We start from the raw sequence: 25,325 nt of genomic DNA, 5'->3' as shown, positions 1-25,325 counted from the left end.
ATTGATGATTGGTCCTGGCAGAACCGAAACTATTCAGCTGACCTCATTATAGTTTGGATCCAAACATGGAAAAATAAAAGCTGAATTCCAGAGCAGCATTTGACTGGGTTTGGCATCAAGGAGTACTAGTCTAGATTAGAGTGGTGCTGGAAAAGCACAGCAGGTCAGGCAGCATCCAAGGAGCAGGAAAATTGACGTTTCGGGCAAAAGCCCTTCATCAAGGAGCACTAACAATGTTGAAGTCAATGAGAATCAGGAGAAAGTTCTCAGCTGGTTGAAGTCGTACCTAGCAGAAAGAGAAAATGGATTTGGTTGTTGAAATTCAATCATATTATTCCAAGGACATCACTGAAACTCCCACTATGACCATTCTGAGATCACCGTTGGCTAGAAACTGAATTAGACAAGCTACAAAAAACAGGTCAGAAGCTAGGAATTCTGCAGCAAATAACTCACATCCTGCCTCCTCAAAGTCAGCAATTAGGAGTCCTCACCACTTTGCCTGGATGGATGCTGCTCCAACAACACTCAAGCTTGATACTCCAAGAAAAAGCATCTTGCTTGATTTGCACCTCATTGAACACCCTCAGCATTTATTCCCTCCACCACCAAGTAATGGCAGCTATGTGTATCATCCACTAGATGCACTGCAACAGCTCTGCAAAGCTCTTTGGAGGCCCCTTCCAATCCCACAATCTCTATCACTGATTAAGGCAACAGCTGCATGGGAATACCATCAGAACTTTCATTGTCACATGATCAAAATACAAAACTCCCTTTCTAAAGTACATTGGATAGGTACACAATTTTGAGCTGTAGTGGTTCAAGAAGGGTAATTATGGATAGGCAATGAATTTTAGTGAAGCCCACATCTCAAAAATGAATTTTAAAAAGGATACAACTAAAGCCAATCTTTGCACTCTTTTTCATGCACATTTATACACTAGAAGCAAGCAGTTCCAAATCCTAAAAACACATTTTCTGCCATAGTCTATTTGAAGGCAACATGTGAATTTTCAACAGATAAACACGACCTGTTACAATTAAAATATATAATTTCCAATTACTACCTAAATGGCAGGGTATTTAATCCAGCTGCATCATCATTGAAATTCCTTCCATGATATGGTGAGATTGAATAAGCTGTAAAAAAAAAAACAAAAGAACAGTGGATGTTGGAAATTTGAAATAAAAACAGAAATTGCTGGAAAATCTCAATAGCAGCATCTTGGAGCGAGAACAGAGTTAGTGTTTCAGGTCCAGTGACCTTCAGAACAGAACAGTTCTTCTTAAGAAGAGTCATCAGACTTGAAATGTTAACTGTGAGTTCTCTCCAAGATGCGACCAGACTTGCTGAGATTTTCCAGTAATTTATATTATCTGAGCCATATTCGTACTCTAGCAGGAGGCTGAAATTTCTTCCAGCCTCCTACTAGTCTACCTTCAAGCATCTGCAGTTTTTTTGTCTCTATATTCGTACTCTTGCAGCTTAATAGCCAATTATTGAGGAGAACTAAAGAGTGAAATAGATAAACAGCAGATGATGTAAGTAGGAAAATATAAAATGTGAGAGAAACTCAGTATGCCTAGTGTGAGAAACAAAACTCTCATATTAATAAATTTCAGTCCGAGTCAAATTCTGAAGCAGCGAATTTTATTGATAAATACTTGCAAGAACGGGTGCCTAACGAGTAAGCACCCCGATCTGAGGGTTACATTCTGATTTATGCTGTTCAGCTGCATCTCTCGGTCCTCCCCTTTCACCTCATCGGTTACTTTTGCTGTAGTGCATAGCCCATCACAAGCTCTAGCTTCACTCCACCTTTGTCTAGCTTCTCTCTGCCTCTGTTTACTTCTCCCATTACTCTAAGCCTGTCGCCTCTTACTCTTATTTATGTTATTCCTTATATGTGACTATCCTGGCATAGTTTGCTGTCTTCGTGCGATCATCCTGCCAAACTAAATTCCATCCGTTGGCCACATCCCTCCTACGACTGGCACACTATTCTCCTGTTACTGGTACATCCCGCCACACAGTTGCTCTGCCCTATTAGTCATAGGTAATTCTACCTGTTTTCACTTATCACTGTTTAGTATTGGCAGGCTCAGCCTAATTTCATAATGTAAGCTTTTGCAGAAGCAACACCTGTTCCCTTATTCTGCACAATTTTAACCCTATAACTTATACCTGGTAGCATTTGATATGGTTCTTAAGTATTACTGGACTCAAAACACTAATTCTGAGTTTATCCGACATTAACTGTGTTTGTTTTAAATTTCCAGCATCCGCAGTTCTTTGTTTTATTTTATCATCATTATGGTACCAACCCATGTCTGATTCACACTGACCCACCAGTTGCCATAAATATTTCTTCATTACTCAGTTTGTGACTCCATTTCGGAACCCCTGACAATTCAAAGACCGATACCCGGAACGGAATCGGAACGGAATCTGTCCGGACCGATGGCGCCGGAGCCGAGCCACCCGGAACCTGAAAAGTGACGGACAGAAGAAAATCTCATTGGTTGGATACTTCCGGCGGGAATTTCAGAGAGAAAAAAAATCTAAAACCCAGTGATCGCAGTAATGTTTAAGAGTCAGCCACTGAGAGTGCCAGTCGGTATTGATATACACAAACTCTTTATGTTGGACGTACCATCACATCCGATAATGTAACATGTATCTTAAACCAGGTAATTCTACAGGAATCGTTGAGCGTCCGTTAATCTGTCATTGTGTTCTTAAATGTTCCATGGTCTGTTTTGGGTGAATACCATCGCACAATGGAGAGTTTTTAGTTCTACAGTTCTAGTTGATCCCTTCATTCTCTAAATTATCTAATTACTTATTTGACATTGCATACGGGATGAGCAGAAATCCTCCAAATAAATACCGGAAAGACGAAAGACATTTTATTTTGGCTTTGCTGCTAACTCCGTTCCTTTCTTTGGAAATTGGAGTCAAACCAGACTATTGACAGTCGTGGTATTACATTTCACCCCAAATGAGCTTAAGTTTTCGTCTCCTCATTTAAGGAATAAATTAAGTACATTGGAGCTGACTTAGTCATAGAGGTACAGCACGGAGACAGACCCTTCAGTTCAACTCATCCATACCAACCAGATATCCTAAATTAATCTAGTCCCATTTGCCAGCACTTGACCAATATCCCTCTAAATCCTTCAAATTGATATATCCATCCAGATGCCTTTTAAATGTTGTAATTGTCTCAGCCTCCCAGTTCCTCAAGCACCTCATTCCATACATGCTCCACCCTTTGCATGAAAAAGTTGCTACTTAGGGCCCTTTTAAATCTTTCTCCTCTCACCCTAAACCTATGCCCTCTAATCTGGACACCCCCAACCCAGGAAAAGGCTTTGTCTATATACCCTATCCATGTCCCTCATGATTTTATAAACCCCAATAAGGTCACCTTCAGCCTCTGACACTCCAGGGAAAATAGCCCCAGTCTATTCAGCCTCTTCCTATGGCTCAAACCCTCCAATCCTGGTGATATCCTTGTAAAACGTTTCTGAACCCATTCAAGTTTCACAACATACTTCCTATAGGAGGGATACCAGAATTGCACACAATATTCCAAAAAATGGCCTAACCAATATCCTCTACAGCTGCAACATGATCTCCCAACTCCTATACTGAATGCTCGGGTCATAAAGGAAAGCATACTAAACGCCTTCTTCACTATTCTATCTTCCTGAGACTCCACTTTCAAGTAACAATAAATCTGCACTCCAAGATCTCTTTGTTCAGCAACACTCCCCAGGACCTTACCATTAAGTGTATAAGTCATGCCATGATTTGCGTTTCTAAATGCAGCACCTCACATTGAGCTAAATTAAACTGCATCTGCCACTCAGCTCATTGGCCATCTGATCAAGATCCCGCTGTACACTGAAGTAACCTTCCTTGCTGTTCTCTCTCTGTCTCTATCTGTCTGTCTATCTCTATTTCTATCTCTATCTCTAACTCTCTCTCTCTCTCAAAAACACATTTTCCCAGATGGTATCAGTTCTGAAGAAGGGTCACTAGACTCAAAACATTAACTCTTTTCTCTCCACAGATGGTGCCAGAACTGCATGGTTCCTCCAGCAATTTTCAGTTTTATTTCAGATTTCCAGAACCTGGATTTCTTTGTTTTATTTACATGGTTAATATCTGAAATAAGTGAGTTTATTTACAGGGATAAGTTTGACATGCTGGACTTGTTTGCAGAGTTTAGAAGACAGCAGGATGACTTGATTAAGATTCTAAGTTGTCTTAACAAGGTGAATGTGGAAAGGATGCTTCCTTTACTGCATGAGCCCAGAACTAGTAGAGGCATTTTTAAAAATCAAAATTGGTCATGATCTTGTTGATTGATGTTACAGGATTAAGGGGCTGAATGACCTACTATTGCTCCTATTTTGTGTGTTGTCGCTATATATTTGTGCCATCTCCATTAATCTGTGACATGTTGTTCAAGTTCACCTTTGCCTCAGCATATATGCTACTGAAGCACTCAGATTAATACCAGACATTAAACTTTGTGCTATATTATTGAAAGATTGTTCTCTACATGTACTTCCCACAAGCTCTCTCTCACACATCCTAACTAACTCTACCTACATTGTGCTCATGACACCCCCAGTGTGGAGTAGCTCTGTGACATTACAAGGTTACTCAAGGATCCTAAAGGCCTTGCACAATATGTCGTCAATTTCATGATTAAATTAGGCTTACTGAGCAATACCCACTCAACTATGTTTCATTTATGCCTTTCCAGTTCAAAACTGCAATATTTCACTGATCGTGTGTACTTAGAAATAGCCCTCAAATCATTGGATCAGGAGTAGCCATTCAGCCAATCGAGCCTGCTCCACCATTTAATACAATCATAAATGATTGAATATTTCAATACCTTTTAGCCACACTATCCCCATAACCCTTTACCTCTTTGGTAATTGGAAACCTGTCAATTTCTACCTTATACACACTCAAAGACTGAGCTTCCAGAGCCCTCTGGGGTAGAGAATTCCAAAGGTTCACAACTCTGAGTAAATAAATTTTCATCTTAGTCCTAAGTGACAGTTCTTTATTTGAAATTGTGTCCCCAAGTTCTAGACTTCCCAACCAGGGGAAACAACTTACCTGCACCTACCATGTCTATCCCTTTTAAGTATGTTGTAGGTTTCAATGAGATTGCCTTTTATCCTTTAAAGTTCCAGGAAATACAGGCCTAGTTCGCCTAAAGACCCTATTGTAAGATGCTCCCTTCAACCTGTAAACTCATCTGATGAGCCTTGCATATACTCCCTCTAAGGTAATAATATTCTTCCTAAACTAAAAAGAACAAAATTGCAAACACTACTCCAGGCACCGTCAAACCAAGCTTCCATACAATTGAAGCAAATTGCACTTTAATCCTCTTGTAATAAAGGCTAACATTCAATTAATGTTCCTAATAGCTTGTTGCATGTTTACGTCAGTGACTTATTGGTGAGGACGCCTAAATCCCTTTTTGCATCTGCACTTGCAACCTCTCACCATGTAAGGAATATTCCATGTCTGTTTCTCCTAACAAATTGGATAACCTCACATTTTTCACATTATATTCCATCTACCATTATTTTGCCCACATACTTTTCCTGTCCAAATCTTCTTGAAGCTGCTTTACATCTCCCTCAGAATGTATGTTCCTACTTTTCTTTGTGTCATCTACAAATTTGTAGATATTACATTTGGTCACCACCTTCAAATTATTGATATATATTGTGAACAGCTGGACCTCTAATACAGCAGGGTTGTAAGAGTAGAGGATTTTGATTTTCCGAGCATTAGTGGCCCCAATCATAATGTTAAAGCTTTGGATGGTGAAGGATTTGTTAAATGTATTCAAGAAAATTTTCTTTATCAATGTATATATGTTCCAACTAGAGAAGGAACAAAACTTGACCTTCTTCTTTTGGGAAATAAGACAGATCAAGTGGCTGACGTGTTAGTAGGGGACAAGTGATCCTAATTCTATTAGTTTTAAAATAATTATGAAAAAGGATAAGCCTTCTGTAAAAGTTAAAGTTCTTAATTATAGTAAGGCAAATTTTAATAGTATGAGTCAGGAGCTTTCAAAGATTGATTGATTGGAGTAGACCTTTCGCAGGTAAAAGGATGGCTGACAAGTAAGAGTCTTTCAAAAGTGTGATCATGAGATTTTAGAAGCATTATATTCCTGTTAGAGTGAAAGGTAAGGCTAATAAGATTAAGGAATGATGGATGAATATAGATATTGAGGTTCCAGTCAAGAATAAAAAATAATCATGTATGAGATAGAGACAATTGGGATCAAATGAATCTTTTCCAACAGTAGGGGCATTTGTAAGAGGGAAATTAAGAAGGCAAAAAGGAGATATGAGATAGCCTTGGCTGATAAGATAAAGGATAATCCAAAGAGATTGTACAAGTACATGAAGTGCAAAAGAGCAACTAGAGATGGAGTAGGGCCCGTTAAAGATCAACAAAGTCGACTTTGTGTTGAACAGCAGAAACTGAGAGAGATATTAAATGAATATTTTCGGCCCAGTTTTTACTGTGGAGAAAGAAATAGATGTTGGTGAAGACGGAGAAATAAATATATATATTTTGAAAACAGTTCACGTTACAGAAGTGGAAGTGTTGGAGGACTTCGAAAATGCAGAGGTGGATAAATCTCCAGGATGTGATCAAGTGGGAAATTAGGGAAGAAATTACAGGTTTCTAGTAAAAATATTTGTATCTATAACCACAGGTGAGGTACCAGAGGACTGGAGGGTGGCTAATGTTGTGCCTTTAAGTTAGAAAGAAGCCTGGGAACTGTAGACGTGAGAGTCTGACATCGGTTATAGCTTAGCTGTTAGAAGTGATTCTGGAAGATAGGATTTGCATTCATTTGGTGGGTGAAGGAATGGTTTGAGATAGCATGGTTTTGTGCAAGGGAAATCGTGTTTTTTGACAAAGTAACCAAACAGATTGATGAAGGCAGAGCGGTAGATGTTGTTTACCTGGACTTTACTAAAGCCTTTGATAAGGTTCTACATGGTATACTGATGAGTAATATTAATCACATGGGATTCAGGGTGAACTTGCCAATTGGATACAGAATTGGCTTTACAGTAGAAGACAGAGGGTGGTGATGGATGGATTGTTTTTGGACTGGAGGCCTATGATCAGGAAGCAAAGATCAGTACTAGGCCCAATTTTGTTTGTAATTTATATAAATGATTTGGATGAGAATATAGGAGGTATAATTAAGAAGTTTACAATTGACACCAAAATTGGGGATACAGTGAAGAGGGTTTTCTAAGATTACAAAGAGATCTTTGATTATATTGGATCAATGGCTGAAGAGTGGCAGGTGGAGTTTAATTTGAATAAATGTGAGGTATTGTATTTTGGTAAAAACAGATAAGGGTAGAACTTAAATAATTAGCGGTAGGGTCCTGGGTAGTGTTGTAGAGCAGAGACCTAAGGGATTAGGTACATAATTCTTTGAAATTTGTGTCATAGGTAGACAGGGTGGTTAAGAAGGCATTTAGCATGCTTGCCTTCATTACTCAGACCTTGAGATGGGACCAAAATTTGAGGTTGTTCAGGATATTGGTGAGGCCTCTTCTGGAGTACTGTGTGCAGTTCTGGTTGCCCGTTTTAGGAAGGAAATTATTGAACTGTAGAGGGTTCAGAAAAGATTTATCAGAATGTTGCTGGGATTGGAGCATGAGAGTTCTAAAAATAGGCTGAAAGGTCTTTCATTGGACCGTGGGAGGTTGATGGGTTTTGATAAAGTCATGAGGGACATAGATAAGGTGAATAGCAAAGGTCTTTTCCCTAAAGTGGGAGAGTTTAAAACTAGGAGGCATATTTTTAAGGTGAGAGGAGAAAGATTTAAGAATGGCATGAGGGACACTTTTTACACAGAGTGGTTCATGTGCAGAATGGACTGCTGGACGAAATGGTGGATGCAGCTATATTTACAATGTTTAAAAGACATTTGGATAAGTACATGAATAGGAAAGGTTTGGAGTAATATGGGCCAAACACAGGCTGGTGGGACTAGTTTAATTTGGGGACTTGGTTGCCATGGACTATTCGAACAGAAGGGGGTTTCCATGCTGTATGACTATGATAGGTGGAGAGAGCAGTTAATAATGCAACAATGTTTATTAATAGGGCATAGAATAACAAGAGCAAGGAAGTGATATTGAGCTTATATAGGACACTTATTAGACCTCAGCTGGAGTATTTTGTAACGGTTTTGCACCACATTATAGGAAATATATGAATGCATTAGTGGGCAGAAATGGTTTACAAGAAGGGCTCCATGAAATAGAAACTTCAATTATGAGGTAATTTGAGAAAGTTGGAACTGTTCTCCTTGGCAAGAAGAAGGCTGAGAGAAGATTTAATAGAGGTTTTCAAAATCATGAGCGGGCTGCATGGAGTAGGGGGGGACTGTTCCCAATTATAAAAATACAAGAACAAGAGGGCATAAATTTAAATTAACGTGCAAAAGAAGCAGGGGTAGTGTGGGATGCATGCCCTGAAATGTAACGGAGGCAGGTTTAGTTGAGACACTCAGGAGAACTTTGGATGATTTGTTTTGGTTAGAAATAACATGTAAGGGTGTGGGGCAAAAAGCAGGAGATTGATATTAGATAATGATGCTCATATGCTCGTTTGAAGAGTTGCTGTAGGCACAAAGGCATGAATGGCTTCCTTCTGTGCTATAACAATTCTGTGACACGGATTGAGAACTGGGAGAGTCTAGCACCAGAAGGCACCATCTGAGAATGAGAGATTTAAAACCAAGATGAAGAAGAATTTGTGCTGTCAAAAGACAGTGAATTAATGGAATTGTTTATTGCCAAGGTTGTTGTGACTGGGTCATTAGCTATATTTAAGGCTGACATTTAAGGCTAATAAGTAAGGGAATCAAGGGTTATTGGGAAAAGACATGAAATTGGAATTGAGGATTATCAGATCAGCTGAATTTTCTCCTGCCTGGAAAGAAAGAAACTAATTAGATGGGTAGCTCCTGGTGAAATAATCAAACCCTCCTTGCCACCTCACCAACCTTCTTGATTAGAAGGTCCTTCTCAACCAGCCAATAACTGTTAATTAATAGCCCCTTAAAGCTCTCAACTTGCCACCTGCCCAATTACCTGTCTTTCTAACAGATGAGAAAGGTGTCTGGTTTCTCAGTTAGGAAACCAAGGTGACCTTCCTGCTGGATTTGATAGGGTCTCCAGTTGCCCCAATCATGAGATAATCAGAAGTGTAGATGGCGGTCAGGAGGATGGCCACTGAAAACCATTTCCCTTGCCCCACTAAAAGAAGAAATAAAAGGATTGTTGCTGTATCACTGAGGAGTAGGTCTAAACTGGCTGCCTTTTGGATCCAGAAGCTGCCAGCCTCAAATTAGCCGGGTGACCCAGAAAGCCATTGTCAAAGTCTATAGGTAAAGAAATTGTCATCTCTTAAACAGATTAATGCATAATTGGGTGAATTACCTTGGTGGTGGGTGTTGCAAGGTAGTCACCATCTAACACACCTATTGTGTCAGATAACCAAAGATAGTCAATGAAAGAACTTTTAAGGAATGTATGAAGGAGGTAAGCAAGTTAGAGAGGCATAGAGGTCTCAATTGTGGGTCTAGAGTAGACTACAAGATTCAGGGAGGGATGAGGCCATATGAGGATTTGAAATCTTGAATGAGACTTTTAAAGTCAGGATATTATTTGACTGGAAGCCAGTGTCAGTCAGGGAGTACAGGAATGAGGGGGGAATGGGACTTGCTGCAAGTTAAGACACCAGCATCAGATTTGGATGACCTTACTTTTACAGAGTGCAGATTGTGAGACACCATTCAGAAGTACATTTCTCTTGTCAATATGGATAGATGATGATTTCAACACCAGGCAACCCACGTTTGGCAAAGTCCGATGACATTAGAGGTAGGGATAGGCAGTCTGAGTGCTGGCACAAATGAGGTTGGAAGTTCAACTTGAAAATAAACATTACATCAAGGTTGTGAACAATCTGACTTACTCTCACTGTTCTCAGGGTAAGAGGAGGAGTCAGTCACTAGGGAACAGAGTTTGGTGCAGAGACCAAAAACAATGGCTTTTGTAAAATGAATTAGTCCTTACAGTCAGTGATTTATAATTAATGTTTGGGAGAATTAATTAATTGCAGCTTGGAGAACTTCAGCCAAGAGCAGCCCATGGAGAAGTGCAGAATCAATGATAGCAACTTCTGAGTTTCCAGTTCTGTCTGTGTACGTGTGCGCGCGTAGACAATAGGTGCAGGAGTAGGCCAATCTTCCCTTTGAGCCAGAACCACCATTCATTATGATCATGGCTGATCATCCTCAATCAGTATCCTGTTCCTGCCTTATCCCCATAACCCTTGATTCCAGTATCCTTAAGAGCTCTATCCAACTCTTTCTTGAAAGTATCCAGAGACTTGGCCTTCACAGCCTTCTGGGGCAGAGCATTCCATACACCCACCACTCTCTGGGTGAAGAAGTTTCTCCTCGACTCTGTTGTAAGTGGCCAACTCCTTATTTTTAAACTGTGTCCTCTGGTTCGGGACTCGCCCGTCAGCGGAAACATGCTTCCTGCCTCCAGAGTGTCCAATCCTTTAATAATCTTATACATCTCAATCAGATCCCCTCTCAGCCTTCTAAACTCAAGCATATACAAGCCCAGTCGCTCCAATCTTTCAGCGTTAAGATAGTCCTGCAGTTCCGGGAATTGACCTCGTGAACCTACGCTGCACTCCCTCAATAGCCATAATATCTTTCCTCAAATTTGGAGACCAAAACTGCGCACAATATTCCAGATGCGGTCTCACCAGGGCCCTGTACAGCTGCAGAAGAACCTCTTTGTTTCTATACTCAATCCCTCTTGTTATGAAGGCCAGCATGCTATTAGCTTTCTTCACTGCCTGCTGTACCTGCATACATGCTTTCATTGACTGACGTACAAGAACACCTAGGTCTCATTGTACTGCCCATTTACCTAACTTGACTCCATTTAAGTAGTAATCTGCCTTCCTGCTCTTGCCACCAAAGTGGATAACCACACATTTATCCACACTGAACTGCATCTGCCATGCATCGTCCACTCACTTAGCCTGTACAGGTCACACTATATTCTCCTAACATCCTCCTCACATTTCACCCTGCCACCCAGCTTTGTGTCATCAGCAAATTTGCTAATATTACATTTAATACCTTCATCTATATCATTAATGTACATTGTAAAAAGCTGCGGTCCCAGCACTGATCCCTGGGGCACACCACTGGTCACCGCCTGCCATTCCAAAAGGGAGCCGTTTATCACTACTCTTTGTTTCCTGTCAGCCAACCACTTTTCAATCCAAGTCAGTATTTTGCCCCTAATACCATGTGCCCTAATTTTGCTCACTAACCTCCTATGTGGGACTTTATCAAAGGCTTTCTGAAAGTCCAGGTATACTACATCCACTGGATCTCACTCGTCCATCTTCAGAGTTACATCCTCAAAAAATTCCAGAAGATTAGTCAAGCTTGATTTCCCCTTCATAAATCCATGCTGACTCTGACCTAACCTGTTACTGCTATCCAGATGTGTTGTAATTTCGTCCTTTATAATTGACTCCAGCATTTTTCCCATCACTGAGGTAAGATTAACTGGTCTATAATTCTCTGTTTTCTCTCTCCCTCTTTTCTTTAAAAAGTGGGACAACATTAGCCACCCTCCAATCCGCAGGAACTGATCCTGAATCTATAGAACATTGGAAAATGATCACCAATGCATCCACGATTTCTCGAGCCACCTCCTTCAGTACCCTGGGATGTAGACCATCAGGTCCCGGGGACTTATCAGCCTTCAGACCTAACAGTCTCTCCAACACCAATTCCTGCCAAATATAAATTCCCTTCAGTTCAGGTCCTTCAGCCACTATTACATCTGGGAGATTGCTCGTGCCTTCCCCAGTGAAGATAGATCTAAAGTACCAATTCAAGTCTTCTGCCATTTCTTTGTTCCCCATAATAAATTCACCCGTTTCTGTTTTCAAGGACCCAATTTTAGTCTTAACCATTTTTTTTCCTTTCACATACCTAAAAAAGCCTTTACTATCCTCCTTTATATTTTTGGCCAGTTTGCCTTCGTACCTTATTTTTTCTTTGCATATTTCCTTTTTAGTTATCCTCTGTTGTTCTTTAAAAGCTTCCCAGTCCTCCAATTTCCCACTCATCTTTGCTATGTTATACTTTTTTCCTTTTGTCTTTTATATGGTCCTTAACGTCCCTCATCAGCCACGGCCACCCCTGCCTCCCCTTAGGATCTTTCTTCCTTTTTGGAATGAACTGATCCTGCATCTTCTGCATTATACCCAGAAATACCTGCCATTGTTGTTCCACTGCCATCCCTGCTAGGATATTGCACCATTGAACTTTGGCCAGCTCCTCCCTCATAGCTCCATAGTTCCTCTTATTCAACTGAAATATTGTCACTTCCGATTCTACCCTCTCCCTTTCAAACAGCAGATTAAAGCTTATTGTATTGTGGTCACTATTTCCTAATGGCTCCTTTACTTCGAGGTCCCTGATCAAATCCAGTTCGTTGCATAACACCAGATCCAGAATTGCTTTCTCTCTGGTAGGCTCCAGCACAAGCTGTTCTAAGAACCCGTCTCGGAGGCACTCCACAAACTCCCTTTCTTGGGGTCTAGTACAATCCTGATTCTCCCAGTCTACCTGCATGTTGAAATCCCCCATAACAACTGTAGTAATATCTTTACGATAGGCCAGTTTCAGCTCCTTATTCAACTTACACACTGCATCCAGACTACTGTTTGGGGGCCTGTAGATAACTCCCATTAGGGTCTTTCTACCCTTAGAATTTCTCAGCTCTATCCATACTGACTCTACGTCCCCTGATTCTAGGTCCCCCTGTGCAAGGGACTGAATATCATTCCTTATCAACAAGGCCACCCCACTCCCTCTGCCAGTCTGTCTGTCGTTACGATAGCACGAATAGTCTTGAATATTCATTTCCCAGGCCCTGTCCACTTGAAGCCACATCTCAGTTATTCCCACAACATTGTAACTGCCAATTTCCAAATGAGCCTCAAGCTTATCCACCTTATTTCTAATGCTTCATGCATTCGTATATAATATTTTTAATTTGTTACTTCCCTCACCCTTCCTATCAATCCCTATTTCACTTGACCTTACGGCATGATCCTTTTTTGAGTTTTCAGCTCCATTGATTCCGTTGTCTGTCTTGACTTCTCTTGTTCTAACTTTCTCTTTAACTTCCTTCTTAAACTGCCAGTTTGTCCTCTCCCCCCACTATTTAGTTTAAACACAGTTGTGTTGCAGTGGAAAACCTACCTGCCAGAATGCTGGTCCCCCACCTATTAAGGTACAACCCGTCCCTCTTGTATAATTTATCCTTACCGCTAAACATACCTCAGTGATCCAAGAATTTAAATCCTCGCTTCCTACACCAGTTCCCCACCCACACATTCAAGTCCATTATCTCCCTGTTCCTATCCTCTCCGAGGAACTGGAAGCAAACTGGAGATAACCACCCTGGATGTCCTGCTTTTCGGCCTTCTTCCGAGTTCTCCGAATGTAGAATGTCCCTCCTCTTCTTCCCAATGTCACTTGTGCTGACATGCACCACCACGTCTGGCTCTTCATTTTCGCCCTTGAGGATTTCCTGCACTCTGTCTGCGATGTCCTTTATCCTGGCACCAGAAAACACACCATCCTCAAATCCCACTTGTTGCAGAAACCCCTTTCAGTCCCTCTCACTATGAAGTCCCCTATTACCATGGCTCTGTGTAATGTTTGAATCCTCGGCTCTGCCTCCACGCCAATTTCTGATTGGCAGACCTGACCGCCTCTCGGACTGGCAGTGACGTTTGTCTCTACAGTTTCCAAGAGATTCAACCTGTTCCTGACAGGTACTTCCCCTGGGGTCTCTTGCACTTCCGCCAGCTCCTGCTGCTTTCTGCTGCAAAAAAGTCCCAGAAGATGCTGTCAGTAACTGAGTTGAATGTTAATTAATTCATTTATTTCATTACTGTTTGTGAGACTTTGTAGATTGAAAATTGGCAACAATATTTGCTTATAAGACAGTGTGACTGCACTCCTGAAACACGTAGAGTCACAGAGATGTACAGAAACAGATTCTTTGGTCCAAGTCATACATACCGACCAGATATCCCAACCCAATCTAGTCCTACCTGCTAACACCTGGCCCATATCCCTCCAAACCCTTCCTATTCATATACCCATCCAGATGCCTTTTAAATGTTGCAATTATACTAGCCTCCACCATTTCCTCTGGCAGCTCATTCCATACATGTACCACCATCTGCGTGAAAAAGTTGCCTCTTAGCTCTGTTTTATATCTTTCGCCTCTCACCCTAAATCCTTTAGTTCTGGACTCCCACACCACAGGGAAAAGACTTTGTCTATTTATCCTATCCATGCCCTTCATGATATTATAAACCTCGGTAAGGTCACCCCTCAGCCTCCGATGCTCCAGGGAAAACAGCCCTAGCCGATTCAACCTCTCCCTATAGCTCAAATCCTCCAACCCTGGCAACATCCTTGTAAATCTTTTCTGAACCCTTTCAAGTTTCACAGCATCCTTCCGATAGGAAGGAGACTAGAATTGCATGTAATATTCGAAAAGTGGCTTAACCAATGTCCTGTACTCAATACTCTGACCAATAAAGGAAAACATACCAAGCATCTTCTTCACTATCCTATCTACCTGCAACTCCACTTTCAAAGAGCTGTGAACCTGTACTCCGAGGGCTCTTTGTTCAGCAACACTCCCGAGGACCTTACCATTAAATGTATGAGTCCTGCTAAGTTTTGCTTTCCCAAAATGCAGCACCTCACATTTATCTAAATTAAACTCCATCTGCCACTTCTCAGCCCATTGGCCCATCTGATCTGAGGTAACCTTCTTCACTGTCCAATACACCTCCAATTTTGGTGTCATTTGCAATTTACTAACTGTACCTCTTATGCTCACATCCAAATCATTTATACAAATGATGAAAAGTAGTGGATCCAGCACAGATCCTTGTGGCGCTCCACTGGTCACAGGCCTCCAGTCTGAAAAACAGCCCTTCACCACCACCCTCTGTCTTCTACCTTTGAGTCAGCTCTGTATCCAAATGGCTAGTTCTCCCTGTATTCCATGAGATCTAACCTTGCTAATCAGTCTCCCATGGAGAACCTTGTTGAACGCCTTTCTTAAGTCCATATAGATCACGTCCACCGCTCTGCCCTCATCAATCCTCTTTGTTACTTCTTCAAAAAACTCAATCAAGTTTGTGAGACATGATTTCCCATTCACAAAGCCATGTTGACTATCCCTAATCAGTCCTTGTCTTTCCAAATCCATGTACACCCTGTCCCTCAGGATTCCCTCCAACAACGTGCCCACCACCGACATCAGGCTCACTGATCTATAATTCCCTGGCTTGTCCTTACCACCTTTCTTAAACAGTGGCACCACGCTAGCCAACCTCCAGTTTTCCAGCAGCTCACCTGTGACTATCGATTCTTTGCCAATTGTGAAATGCTTTGTAGACAATAGGTGCAGGAGTAGGCCATTCTGCCTTTCAAGCCTGCACCACCATTCAACATGATCATGGCTGATCATTCCTGATCAGTATCCTGTTCCTGCCTTATCTCCATAACCCTTGATTCCAATATCTTTGAGAGCTCTATCCAACTCTTTCTTAAATGAATCCAGAGACTGGGCCTCCACTGCCTTCTGGGGAAGAGCATTCCACACAGCCACCACTCTCTGGGTGAAGAAGTTTCTCCTCATCTCTGTCCTAAATGGTCTACCCAGTATTTTTAAGCTATGTCCTCTGGTTCAGCACTCACCCATCAGCGAAAACATGTTTCCTGCCTCCAGAGTGTCCAATCCTTTAATAATCTTATATGTCTCAATCAGATCCCCTCTCAGTCTTCTAAACTCAAGGGTATACAAGCCCAGTCGCTCCAGTCTTTCAGCGTAAGGTAGTCCCGCCATTCCTCGTGAACCTACGCTGCACTCCTTCAATAGCCAGAATGTCTTTCCTCAAATTTCCAGGTGTGGTCTCACCAGGGCCCTGTACAGCTGCAGAAGAACCTCTTTGCTTTTGAGACATTACTTATGATTGAACTGCAGTTTTACTTGTACTTTGTTCCATTATGTCATAATTGCATTTCATAGGACTTATTTACAAAATTCATCATTTAGGGAAAAAGGTTTAGTTTCAAATGGACTGCACGTCCAATGGTCTTTCTGTAGTTCATTCTGCAGCTTACATTCAATTTTACAGTAAAACAACATTGGCCTTTTGAGGTTTGTAATTGTGAAAGGCTTTACAGCCTAACAGTTTTATTCTGAAGTCAAATCCAAATCAATATCAGTCTATCATCATTTGACCATGACAAACATTGTTATTGTTCCCTATTAGAAAATTTTAACTGAAGAATTTCAAAATTTGAACTTAATAAAAAAGAAAGATTAACGATATGTTTTTTGTATTGTATGTTTTTTCTTAGGAAACCACATGAATATGAAGAGATCATTCATTGTTGCTTCAATATTATGTCTTCGTGATACTTGTTTTCTGTATCCAGCTTGTTATGAATGTGGATCCCGGCTGCTTTTAAATCTTGGGAGGTATGAAGTTGAAATGACAGTATATGTTCAGATCAAAGTAAATACTTGTCTATTTTTCTTCTACGTATACCTCTGTTTAAAATAAATTATCTTTTCACTCTATAGATTTTACTGAAGCCTCATAGCATTTGGAGGTTATGAGAATGTTTTATGATCTGGTTAATTTGACTTGAAAACATTGACAGGATAACTGTGGGGATGTTTTTTCCTGTAAGAAATTTGTGACCTTGGTAATCAAATTGAGTTTGAGCAATTCCTATATGAGCTGGAAATGTGTTGCTGGAAAAGCGCAGCAGGTCAGGCAGCATCCAGGGAACAGGAGAATCGACGTTTCGGGCATAAGCCCTTCTTCAGGAAGAAGGGCTTATGCCCGAAACGTCGATTCTCCTGTTCCCTGGATGCTGCCTGACCTGCTGCGCTTTTCCAGCAACACATTTCCAGCACTGATCTCCAGCATCTGCAGACCTCACTTTCTCCTCAATTCCTATATGAGGCAGTCCTAGGATTAAACCCATGTTTATCAGTTATGAAAAAAGCAAGTTGACAATCAACTCATTGCATAATTATTCCTTTGTATACAGTATTGTGTGGTATCATGGAGAATCCATAATGACTTGCAAATTTATCTTCTGTCTCAAAAGCTGTCCCAAAAAGTCACTAGAATCAATGTAGAAAGTTAATCATATTGTATGAGTTCAAACTAACATCAATAACCAGCACACACTATAGGTGTTACTGATCAAATGCTTTTTATCTTCAAGTTGAGACGTTCCAGTATAAATGCTGCAAATATCAAAAAGCATTATTCCAAAAAAGAACAAGTGTCAGAACCAGCTATTCTGAAACAACGCCATTTAAAAACAATAACTTAATATAGTTAGATTAAACTTTATGGAAAGGAATAAATATAGAGCAGGAGTAAGTTCTAAATTGGGATAAAGCAAACTTTATAAAATTGAGAGAAGATCTGGCTCAAGTGGACTGTTACAGCTACTTGAAAGATAGTGGTAAATCAGTAGGAGACATTCAAAAGTAAGATCCTACAGATAAAATGTTGACATGTCCCCTCAAATAAACCGTGTGGTACTACCAAATCTGGAGTCCCCTAACTAACCAGAAGCGTACCATGTAAGATAAAGGGAAAAAAAAACTTCAAACAATCAAAACTCAGGAACCTTACAGAAATATAGAAAATCCAGGGGTGAAGTGAAAAGGGAAATTAGGTAAGTACATGGAGGATATGATAAAACATTAGTAAATTTCAGGAAAATCAAAGGATGTTTTGTCAGTATATTAAGAGCAAGAAGATGACCAAGCAAAGAGGTAAACTTTTCGGAGATATACATGGTGACTTGTGGGTGGATGTGCAAAATGTAAATTGGATTCAAAATGAGTACTTTTTTCTCAGTCTTGACAAAGTACCAGGATGATGCAGACATTCCCAGTAAAGATGAGTGCGAAATATCAGATAAAATAAGCACAATTCGACAGGAAGTACTAGAAGGACTGACTTCCTTGAAAGTGGATAAATCGCAAGAGCAGGATATTAAAGGAAGCCAAGGATGCTGTAAGGATTGACTGTTCGGATATTTTGCAGTTGGAAAGTGCTTTCCAATAGTGTTTCACTGGAGTTTGCTTTTCTGTCCCTTTTAGTCTTAAGTGGGGGTGGGGAAGGGTATGATTGAAAAATATGCAGATTAGCCAGTTGTTCATGGTACAGTTAGATTGTTAATGACAGGATTATACCTTTTAGTTTGGTTGAGTAGTTGAAAAAGAGACAAATGGAATACAATCTGGAGAAGTGTAACTTTATGCATTTGGGGTGAACAAGCAAAGAAAAGGAGTAAACAATAAATGGGGAGGGTACTGAGAAGGGAAAGAGTTCACATCTTGCAGTGTATGTTCACAGGGTCCCTGAAGTTGGCAGGATAGGTAATAGGCATATAAGTTACTTTTCTTCATTGGATGAGATACTGAATACAAGAGCAAGCAACACTGGAACAATAAAGGACATCAGTTAGGCCACAGCTAGCATTTTATGTCAGCACATTGCAAGAAGGATATGATTGCTTCAGAGATAGTCCAGAGGAGATTTACAAGAATGTTCCAAGACCTGGAAATTTATAATATACGTAAAGATTGGATAGTTCTTAGAACAGTGGAGTCTAAGAGGTGACATAAGAGAGATGTACAGAAGAACGAAGTGCATGGATAGTGGACAAGGGCAACAGATACGTAGGAACATCATCACTGCAAGTTCCACTCCAATCCAGTCACCATCTGACTTTGAAATATCAGTGTTGCCTGGTCAAAGTCCTGGCATACCCTGCCTGACGGCACTATACAGCATGTGGACTGCAGCAGGTCAAGAAGGAAGCTCACCACTATCTTCTCAAGAAACTAGATATGGTCAATAAATGCTGGCCCTGTCAGTGACACTCATCCTGTGAATAAATAGAAAGAAACCGGTTTCCTCTAGCAGAAAGCTCAATTAGCAGGCTGTAAGTTTTAATGCGATTAGTAGAAGAGTTAGTAGGGGTTTGAAGAAAAGGGAGCGGTTGTAATTTACTGTACAGTTTGTGGTCGACGCAGAGATCCTCAACTCATTTGAAAAGAATTTGGGTTTCACCTGAAGCCCTGTAACTTGCAAGGCCACATATGTGCTGGTAAGTATTGGTAATGTGTTGCCATGGTCTTACCAGACCATAGAGCTGCTCTCTCATTAGAGAGAAACGACTGGTGGTTATTTTACCTGAGGGCCACCATACCTCAACTGATGGATGAGTTTAAGGAGGAGACCCCTTTGTAGTAACCTTGAGCAGTGCGGGAATTGAATCCATGCTTTTGGCATTACACTGCTTTGCAAACCAACTATCCTGTCAACTGAGCTAAACAGACCCATGTGCTGGTAATTGTGATTAGAATGGTGGCTAGTTTGTTCAGCTGGCACAGATATGATGGCCTAAATATCCCCTTTCTATACTGTTATTTTTTTCTATATATTTCTGTGTTCCAAAAGGCTACAATTGGAAGAAGTCAAAATTTGCAGAGAGCTTAAGGAGGTTACCAAGATATAGAAGACCAAGGAAGGATTTGAACAAAGTTTCAAATGAGGTTCAGTTTATAGAGTGTGAGGGAAAACATCTGACTGAGAGACCATTGGAATAGTTGAATTTGAAATCAGAAAAGGCATGAATAGATATTGCAGCTGCAGATGGTTTGAGGCTGGCACAAAGACAGGCAATACTATGGAAGTGATGGAGAAGATATAATGTTGAATGTCCAACTCAGGATCAGATAGGAGGTTAGCAGATTAACAAACCACCTACACGGTTTAGCTTTCAGTTAAATCTGACTTGCTTTTTGGGAGATCTTGTGTTTATCCACATGGTTAGATGAGATACAGAAAATGGTTAGCACAATAGGATATCCAATGGATGTGATAAGGTGAAGTATTCACATGTTGTATCCTGTCAGTCTTTAACATTTTGCCTTGCATTTAGTGGTTACAGTTAATTATATTTGTGCTTCCTTACTAAGTACTTAAGTTACTTTTCACAGACCTGTTTTCAATGTGCACATTTACTACAATATTGTTAATTGTCACAATGCCTCATCAACACCAAGTTCATCAATGTTTCACCTCTTTGATTCACTTGCTTTGCAAAATAGAGGTCTGTATATGACCACGATCTTTAATCAAACATAATATGCACCTGCAAGATGTAAAACTTGTCAGAACTTAGCAAAATTGCTAAATCAAACATTGTATCCATAGGCTTCTCAACTACATCTCACTTAATAACATGACAAAATTGTGAATGAACAACAAGAGAATTATATCTGAATTAAGTACTCAGCCAGTCATCTGTTTGAAGTAATTGTTGCATCCGAGAAGCAGGAAAACCGACGGTTTGAGCATTTTATGAGGGCTCATTCCTGATGAAGGGCTTTTGCCTGAAATCTTGGTTTTCCTGCTCCTCGGAGGCTGCCTGACCTGCTGTGCTTTTCCAGCACCACTCTAATCTTGACTCTGATCTCCAGCATCTACAGTACCCACTTTTGCCGTTGAAGTAATTATTTTTCTATAATATTTCTAATCTATGGGTCTCAATCAATGGAAAGTACTTTTCTTTATTCAGTCATTCCATATCCACCTCCATACTAGGCCGTAGTACTGGCATCCAGTGAAGTCAATGGAGCTGTTCTAAAGAATGAGTATACCAAAAGCTTTAAATAAAATATAGGATGACTCATTAATGATAGCAGAGACATGACTGTTGTAAGTTATTTGATTAGATATAGAATACCATATATAATAAGTATTCTCCAAGTATGGTTTTATATTCTCCTGTGCTTCCGCTGATTCATCTTTTGCTGTGTGTAGGACCTTGGAATTTCTGCAGTTTGAGCATTTTATCAAAATATTACTAGTAATTAGAATATGTTGCAGTGTATTTCAAATATTAACATAGTTTTGGATTGCTAAAAAGCTGAACAATTACTGTATGCACTATTAGTCTACTTAGTCAACCATCAGGGAAGCGTGATTGGTAGTGCTGTGCATTAATTTGGCAACAGCCTGCTCATTGACACTTAGTTTGGGTTCCCCAAAGAGCTAGATTAGAGTGGTGCTGGAAAAGCACAGCAGGTCAGGCAGCATCCAAGGAGCAGAAAAATCGACATTTCGGGCAAAAGCCCTTCATCAGGAATAGAGGCAAGGTGCCTGCAGGGTTTTTCCTCAAAGGTCTCTCAGCTCCTGACCTCCTTATTTGTTCCAAATCTGAACAAAAGAGCTGAACTGCAATGGTGAGGTGAGAGAGATTGTTTCAATAAAGCTGCATTTGACCAAGTCTGGCATCAATGACCAAAGCAAACTAGAAAGCAATTTGATTCGAGGAGAGAGAGTATCCAGTGGTGGAGTCATACATAAGAGAAGGGAAGGTGGTTTTGGTTGTTAAAAGCCAGCTTGAGGACTTCATTGCAGAAGTTCCTCAGGGTAATGCCCTAAATCCAAAAAATCTTCAGCTGCTTCATTAGTAACCTTCCTCTTACATATGATCAAAACTGTTATGTTCACTAACGATTAGTGTTCAGTTCCATTCGCAACCCCTGAGATACTGAAACAGTTCATACCTGTATAGAACAAGACTTGAACATTCAACATGATCAGTAGCAAGTAACATTCACAGGAACAAAGGGAGGGAGACAAATCGGGAAGCTACACGCAGTTAGAACATAAGAACATAAGAAATAGGAGTAGGAGTACACCATCTGGCCCTTCAAGCCTACTGTGCCATTCAGTAAAATCATGGCTGATCTTTATCATGGCCTCAGCTCCACTTATCCATCCTCTCAGCATAACCTTTAATTCCTTTACTGTTCAAAAAGTTAGCTTTAAAAACATTCAATGAGGAAGCCTCAACTACTTCGCTGGGCATGGAATTCCACAGGTTCATAACCCTCTCGGTGAAGAAGTTTTTTCTCCATTTGGTCCTAAATCTGCTCCCCCTAATTTTGGGACTATGCCATCTTGTCCTCGTTTCACCTACCAGAGGATACATCCTCTCTACTTCTATCTTATCTATTCCCTTCATAATTTTATATGTTTCTATAAGATCCCCCCTCATTCTTCTAAATTTCAATGAATGTAATCCCAGTCTATTCAGTCTCTCCTCATAAGCCCACCCCCTCAACTACGGAATCAACTTAATGAATCTTTTCTGCACCCCCTATAGTGCCAATATCCTTTCTCAAGTAAGGGGACCAAAACTGTATGTAGTACTTAAGGTGTGGTTTCACCAGCACCCTATACAGCTGCAACATAACCTCCTTGCTTTCAAATTCAATCCCTTTAACAATGAAGGACAAAATTCCATTTACCTTTTTAATTACCTGTTGCACCTACAGACCAACCTTCTGTGAATAATGCACAGGTCCCTGTGCACAGCAGCATGCTGCAATGTTTTACTATTCGAATAATAGTCCTTTTTATTGGTATTCCTACCAAAATGGATGATTTCACATTTGTTAACATCTGCCAGACCTTTGCCCACTCACTTAAATGTCCTTCTGCAAAGTTTCAGTCATCTGCACACTTTGCTCTACCGCTCATCTTAGTGTCATCTGCAAACTTTGACACACTACACGTGGTCCCCAACTTCAAATCATCTATGTAAATTGTGAATAATTGCAATCCCAACATTGATCCCTGAGGCACACAACTCGTCACTGATCGACAACCAGAAAAGCACTCATTTATCCCCACTCTTTGCTTCCTATTAGTTAACCAATCCTCTATCCATGCTAATATATTACCTGTAATGCCTTGCATCTTCATCTTATGCAGCAGCCTTTTGTGCGGTACCTTGTCGAATGCCTTTTAGAAATCTACCGTGCTCGTAATGTCTTCATAGAATTGCAAAAGATTAGTTAAGCATGACCTGCCTTTCAGGAACCCATGCTGCATGTGCCCAACAGGACAATTTCTATCTAGACATGTTGCTATTTCTTCAAGCATTTTCCCCACTACAGAGGTTAAGCTAACCGGTCTATAATCCTCACCTTCTGTTTACCTCATTTTTTTTAAACAGTGGTGTCACTTGCTATTTTCCAATCTGCTGGAGTCCAGTGAATTTTGGAAAATTACCACAAGTGCATTAGCTATTTCTATCACCATCTCTGGAATGCATTTCATCAGAGCCAGGAGACTTGTCTACCTTTAACTCTATTAGCTACATCTTCAGGAAATGAGGCGTTGTGAATGGTGCTGAACATTGTGTAATTATCAGTGAACATCCCCACTTCTAACTTTATGATGGAGTGATAATCAATGTTGAAATAGCTGAAAAGAATCATAGAATCCCAACAGAGTGGAAGCAGGCCATCTGCCCATCAAATCCCCACTAACCCACCATCCTACCCAGACGCAGGCCCAGCCCCTGTGTGCCGTCCCTGTAACCAAGCATTTCCCATGTCTAATCCACCTAACCAGCTCATCTCTGGACACTATAGGCAATTTAGCATGGCCAATTCACCTAACCTGCACATCTTTGGATTGAGCGAGGAAACTGGAACACCCAGAGGAAACCCAAGCAGACATGGGGAGAATGTGCAAACACCATACAGCCAATCGCTCAAGGTGGAATCAAACCCAGGTCCCCTGGTACTATAAGGCAGCAGTGCTAACCAGTGAACCACCATGCCACCAGAAGGAGTCTCCCCCACTGCAGACCTCCCCACCCCTGATTCTCATTGATTCCAGTTTTGGTAGGGCTCCTAATTCCACACTCAATCCAATGCGGCTTTGTTGTCACTCGTCCACATTATACTCTATTGGCCATGCTCTTGCCCACTCATACTCAGCCTCAATATCCTGAAGCTGCTTTGTATCCAGAAGGAGGAGACAGAAGGTGGTTTGGAACACCACCTCCAAGTTCCCCTCCTAGGTACGTACTATTCCTCCTCTGTCACCAGGACAAAATCCTGGAGCTCACTTCCTAGCAGCAGTGTATGTAGCTACACTTCTTTGACTACAGCAGTTCAAGAAAATGGTTCACCACTTTCTTTGAAGACCAATAAATTGCAATACATATATTCCAAGAACAACTTTTTAAAAAAGAATATTTCAGTGTAACTTTCTGTAAAGTTCTCAGTTTGAATTTATATTTCCCATATCAAAGATGGGCTGAATTGTTTTCATTTTAATTCTTTGCCGAAGAAACTTCCAAGTGAATTGTCAACAAGCACTTTGACAATAGCTTACTTTTGTTAATTTGTAAGATAGCAGATTTACTCACTGATTTAGATGTTCTTTTATGGTCTTAATCATAGGTGAATGTGTACACATTTGCTGCTTGAGGCACAAAAAGGTGTCTCTTTTGGAATCTGAGTTATACCTGTCATGATCGTCTCTCAACAATTTTCTTTCTCTAGGTACCATTGCCTAAAACATGGTTACGTGTCCACAGCACAGGATATGCATTACAGATACAGGCTTTCTGTCAAAGTTGCCAGAAAAAATGACCTATTTAATATTACTGTCTTTGGGAGCTGCCTTGAACCCTATTTTGGAGAAACAGCAGGATGCCTACAGAGGTAAAAATTTATAAAGTTTTAGATGGCTTGGTAACCCCATCAGCCCTGCTAATAAGGTTTAACAATTCATTAAAGAATACACTATTATTGAAGTATAGTGATGATATTCTGCAGTTTTTTTCTTTAAATAAAAACACAGCCGAAAGTACGTGATGCCACTGTTTAAGAAAGGTGGCAAGGACAAACCAGGGAACTATAGACCAGTGAGCCTTACATTGGTAGTGGGCAAATTGTTGGTGGGAATCCCAAGGGACAGGATGTACATGTATTTAGAAAGGTAAGGACTGATTAGGGATAGTCAACATGGCTTTGTGCGTGGGAAATCATGTCTCACAAACTTGATTGAGTTTTTTGAAGAGATTTGATGAGGGCAGAGCGGTGGACGTGATCTATATGGACTTAAGAAAGGCATTCAACAAGGTTCCCCATGGGAGACTGGTTAGCAAGGTTAGATCTCGTGGAATACAGGGAGAACTAGCCATTTGGATACAGAACTG

The 25,325-nt window shown here is 40.6% G+C and overlaps 1 protein-coding gene across 1 annotated transcript in view; it reads left to right on the top strand.

The window, feature by feature from the left end:
- Positions 1-2,019: 2,019 nt before the first annotated feature.
- Positions 2,020-25,325, top strand: part of ddias (DNA damage-induced apoptosis suppressor) — a 37,909-nt gene continuing 14,603 nt past the window's right edge. The window contains exons 1-4 of the mRNA XM_043692693.1: positions 2,020-2,060; positions 2,284-2,694; positions 16,611-16,731; positions 24,667-24,828. Of these exons, the coding sequence (XP_043548628.1) occupies positions 2,679-2,694; positions 16,611-16,731; positions 24,667-24,828 (299 nt within the window). The 5' untranslated portion in view covers positions 2,020-2,060; positions 2,284-2,678. The remainder of the gene's footprint in view (positions 2,061-2,283; positions 2,695-16,610; positions 16,732-24,666; positions 24,829-25,325) is intronic.

The sequence above is a fragment of the Chiloscyllium plagiosum genome, chromosome 6 (genome assembly GCF_004010195.1).
Source record: "Chiloscyllium plagiosum isolate BGI_BamShark_2017 chromosome 6, ASM401019v2, whole genome shotgun sequence".
NCBI lineage: Eukaryota > Metazoa > Chordata > Chondrichthyes > Orectolobiformes > Hemiscylliidae > Chiloscyllium > Chiloscyllium plagiosum.
The sequence above is the reverse complement of the archived record's forward strand: the minus strand, read 5'-3'. Positions and strand labels throughout refer to the sequence as shown.